The 2264-nt window shown below is 64.3% G+C and overlaps 1 protein-coding gene across 1 annotated transcript; it reads right to left on the bottom strand.

The window, feature by feature from the left end:
- Positions 1 to 236: 236 nt before the first annotated feature.
- TGFBR3L (transforming growth factor beta receptor 3 like) lies at positions 237 to 2254 on the bottom strand (the record flags this gene model as incomplete). Its single annotated transcript, XM_027769005.1, has 5 exons — positions 237 to 409; positions 805 to 876; positions 986 to 1144; positions 1240 to 1366; positions 1955 to 2254. Coding segments are annotated over 4 exons (654 nt in total), but the record flags the coding sequence as incomplete, so codon positions are not given.
- Positions 2255 to 2264: the final 10 nt, after the last annotated feature.

Raw genomic sequence — 2264 nt, forward strand, 5'->3', positions numbered from 1 at the left:
CATTACGCCAACTGCGGGTCCCCCGCTTTTTTTTTTTTTTTTGAGAGGGGGACAACACGTTTTTAAATCTCCCCTGGCCCTTTGTGCACACCTGTCTGTGGGACTCACCCACCCAGTCCGAACCTGTCACTGCACGAAGTCCTTGAGTCCTGATTCCCTAACCCCACCCCAAGCCTCCCCTCCTGTCCCCACGCCACGCCATGCGCGCACACACACTGACTCCGGAACTCAGCGGGGCAGTCCAGAGATTTATTTTGAACCCAGGTGGGGAGAAGGAAGGAGGAAGGGCAGGGGAGAAGAGCAAGGTTCCATTGGGTCCGATGTCCAGGCTGGCGAGTCTGATTGTGGCAGACCTATTCCGGAACCCATGGCGGGGCGCATCTGCAGACCTTGCAAGGAGCGCACTAACCTTGAGGAGGGGCGGCCAAGGTCACCCCCTTCCCAGAACACCAACGGCCCCTTCCAACAGTCTGTGCGCAGAAGCGAGAGTGGAAACTGGGTCTGAAGCCCTAAGTCTCGCCTAGTACCTGTTCAGGGTTTGAAAACTGCTCTCTCGATCGCCCCCAGGGCCTGCAGTCCGCCGCGCGTCCCCGAGTTCGAATCTCACCAGATATTTTAGCCTCTGACAAGTGACTTAGCTTCAGAAAATGTCTTTAAAACGGGAACTTTAATATGTACTTGAAGGTTAAGAGGATTAAATTAGCTAGTATGCGTAAAACAGAGGCCTGCCTACACAGAGTAAGCGCTGTGAGCTGTGAAGTCATTGTCACCTCCTTCAACTGTCCCCCGCTCCCCCGAACTTACCTGCCTACTGGGGCCTCCTGGGCTGGGGGCCGCTGGGCGAGGCTCTCGGGGGCGGGCCGGCGGGCGGGGGCGCTGGAGGGGAGAGGCGGGCTGCAGGGAGGTGGCTTCTCCACCCCAGGTCCAGACGCGCGGGAATAAGCTGGAGACCCAGGCGAGGTCCCCGCAGGGCAGAGGGTGGTACCTGAGTGCGCGCAGACGAGGCCGAGCCCTGCAGCCAGCGCGGCGCCGAGCACGAAAGCTGCCAACACCAGCGCCACCACCGGCGCGGGCTCCAGGGCCGCGGGGGCTGGCGCAGGTGGCTCGGGGCGCACGGCTCTGCCCGGGACGCCCTTGGGCGGCCCTGTGGGGAGCGCGACGCTGAGACTGTGCCCAGGCCCCCAGACGTCCTCCCCACGCCCCTCCCCAGAACCCCTGCGGGATGGGCCGCGCGCTCACTGGGGGGCGGCCGCGGCACGGTGACCACGATGGGCTGCGTCAGCGTGTGCAGGTGGAAGCTGTCGGCGCTCAGGCTGTCCCCGCTGCCGCCGCCCGCGCCCGCGCACGCCTCCCCCTGAGGAAGACACTGGGGGAGCGGAGGGGAGGGGAGAGACGGGATGTCAGGGCCCCAGAACCTCCAAGCTCTTGAGACCTCAGTGTCCAACCAGGAGGGCACTGTGGGATCCCTTGGGGGGGGCGGTCCCCTGAACCCAGCCCCTAAGTGGTCACGTGGCTAGTCACTTAGCCCAGACCCCAAATAGCTCCTCAGGGAGGTCACACGATCCCCTCTTTAAGCACCCAACCTGTGACACCCGAGATTAAGTACCCGGAGGTTTGGGCTTTCTGCCACCTTCTGCACCGTCTCCCAACCTTGGAGGGACCTCGGATCCTAAGGACACTAAGGACCCCAGAGGTCTGTCCTTCAGAACCCGTGTTAGTTTCTTGTCCCCTGAGAAACCCTTGCTCAGAGTCCCTCTGGCGCTCAGCCTCCAGTCTGAGACCCAGCGTTTACCTTTAGTCTGGAGGAACCTCTTCCCTTAAACCTCCCTCTTCCCCTTACCCACAGATCCCTAAATCCCAAGGGATTTCTCCCTTGGACGCAGAAGGCGTTAGTGTCCAGCCCCTGAGGGCCCCCCACCCCGGCGCCCAGATTTCCGTCTCTGTGTCCGCGCACCCGAGATGGCGGAGTCAGAGGCGAAGGCGTCCGGCGGACTCCCTGGAGGCGGCGGCAGCGGCTCAGCTGGCAGTGCAGGAACTGCACCGAGGCGTTGAAAACCGGACGCAGGCGGAAGCTGAAGCGCGCGGGCTGGGCGGCACCGGCGTGCGGCGGCTGGAAGGCGACCGAGGCGTCGGCGGGGCAGCCCCCGCTCAGCAGCGCCAGGGCAGGCCCCGTGGCCGGGCGTGAGGACGGAGTCACCGAGCAGCGGTGCAGGGCCAGGCTCCAGCGTGGGGAGGGACGGGCCAGGGACGCCTGGGGGCCGGAC

The sequence above is a fragment of the Tupaia chinensis genome, unplaced genomic scaffold, assembly GCF_000334495.1.
Source record: "Tupaia chinensis unplaced genomic scaffold, TupChi_1.0 Scaffold148210_1, whole genome shotgun sequence".
NCBI classification, from domain to species: domain Eukaryota; kingdom Metazoa; phylum Chordata; class Mammalia; order Scandentia; family Tupaiidae; genus Tupaia; species Tupaia belangeri.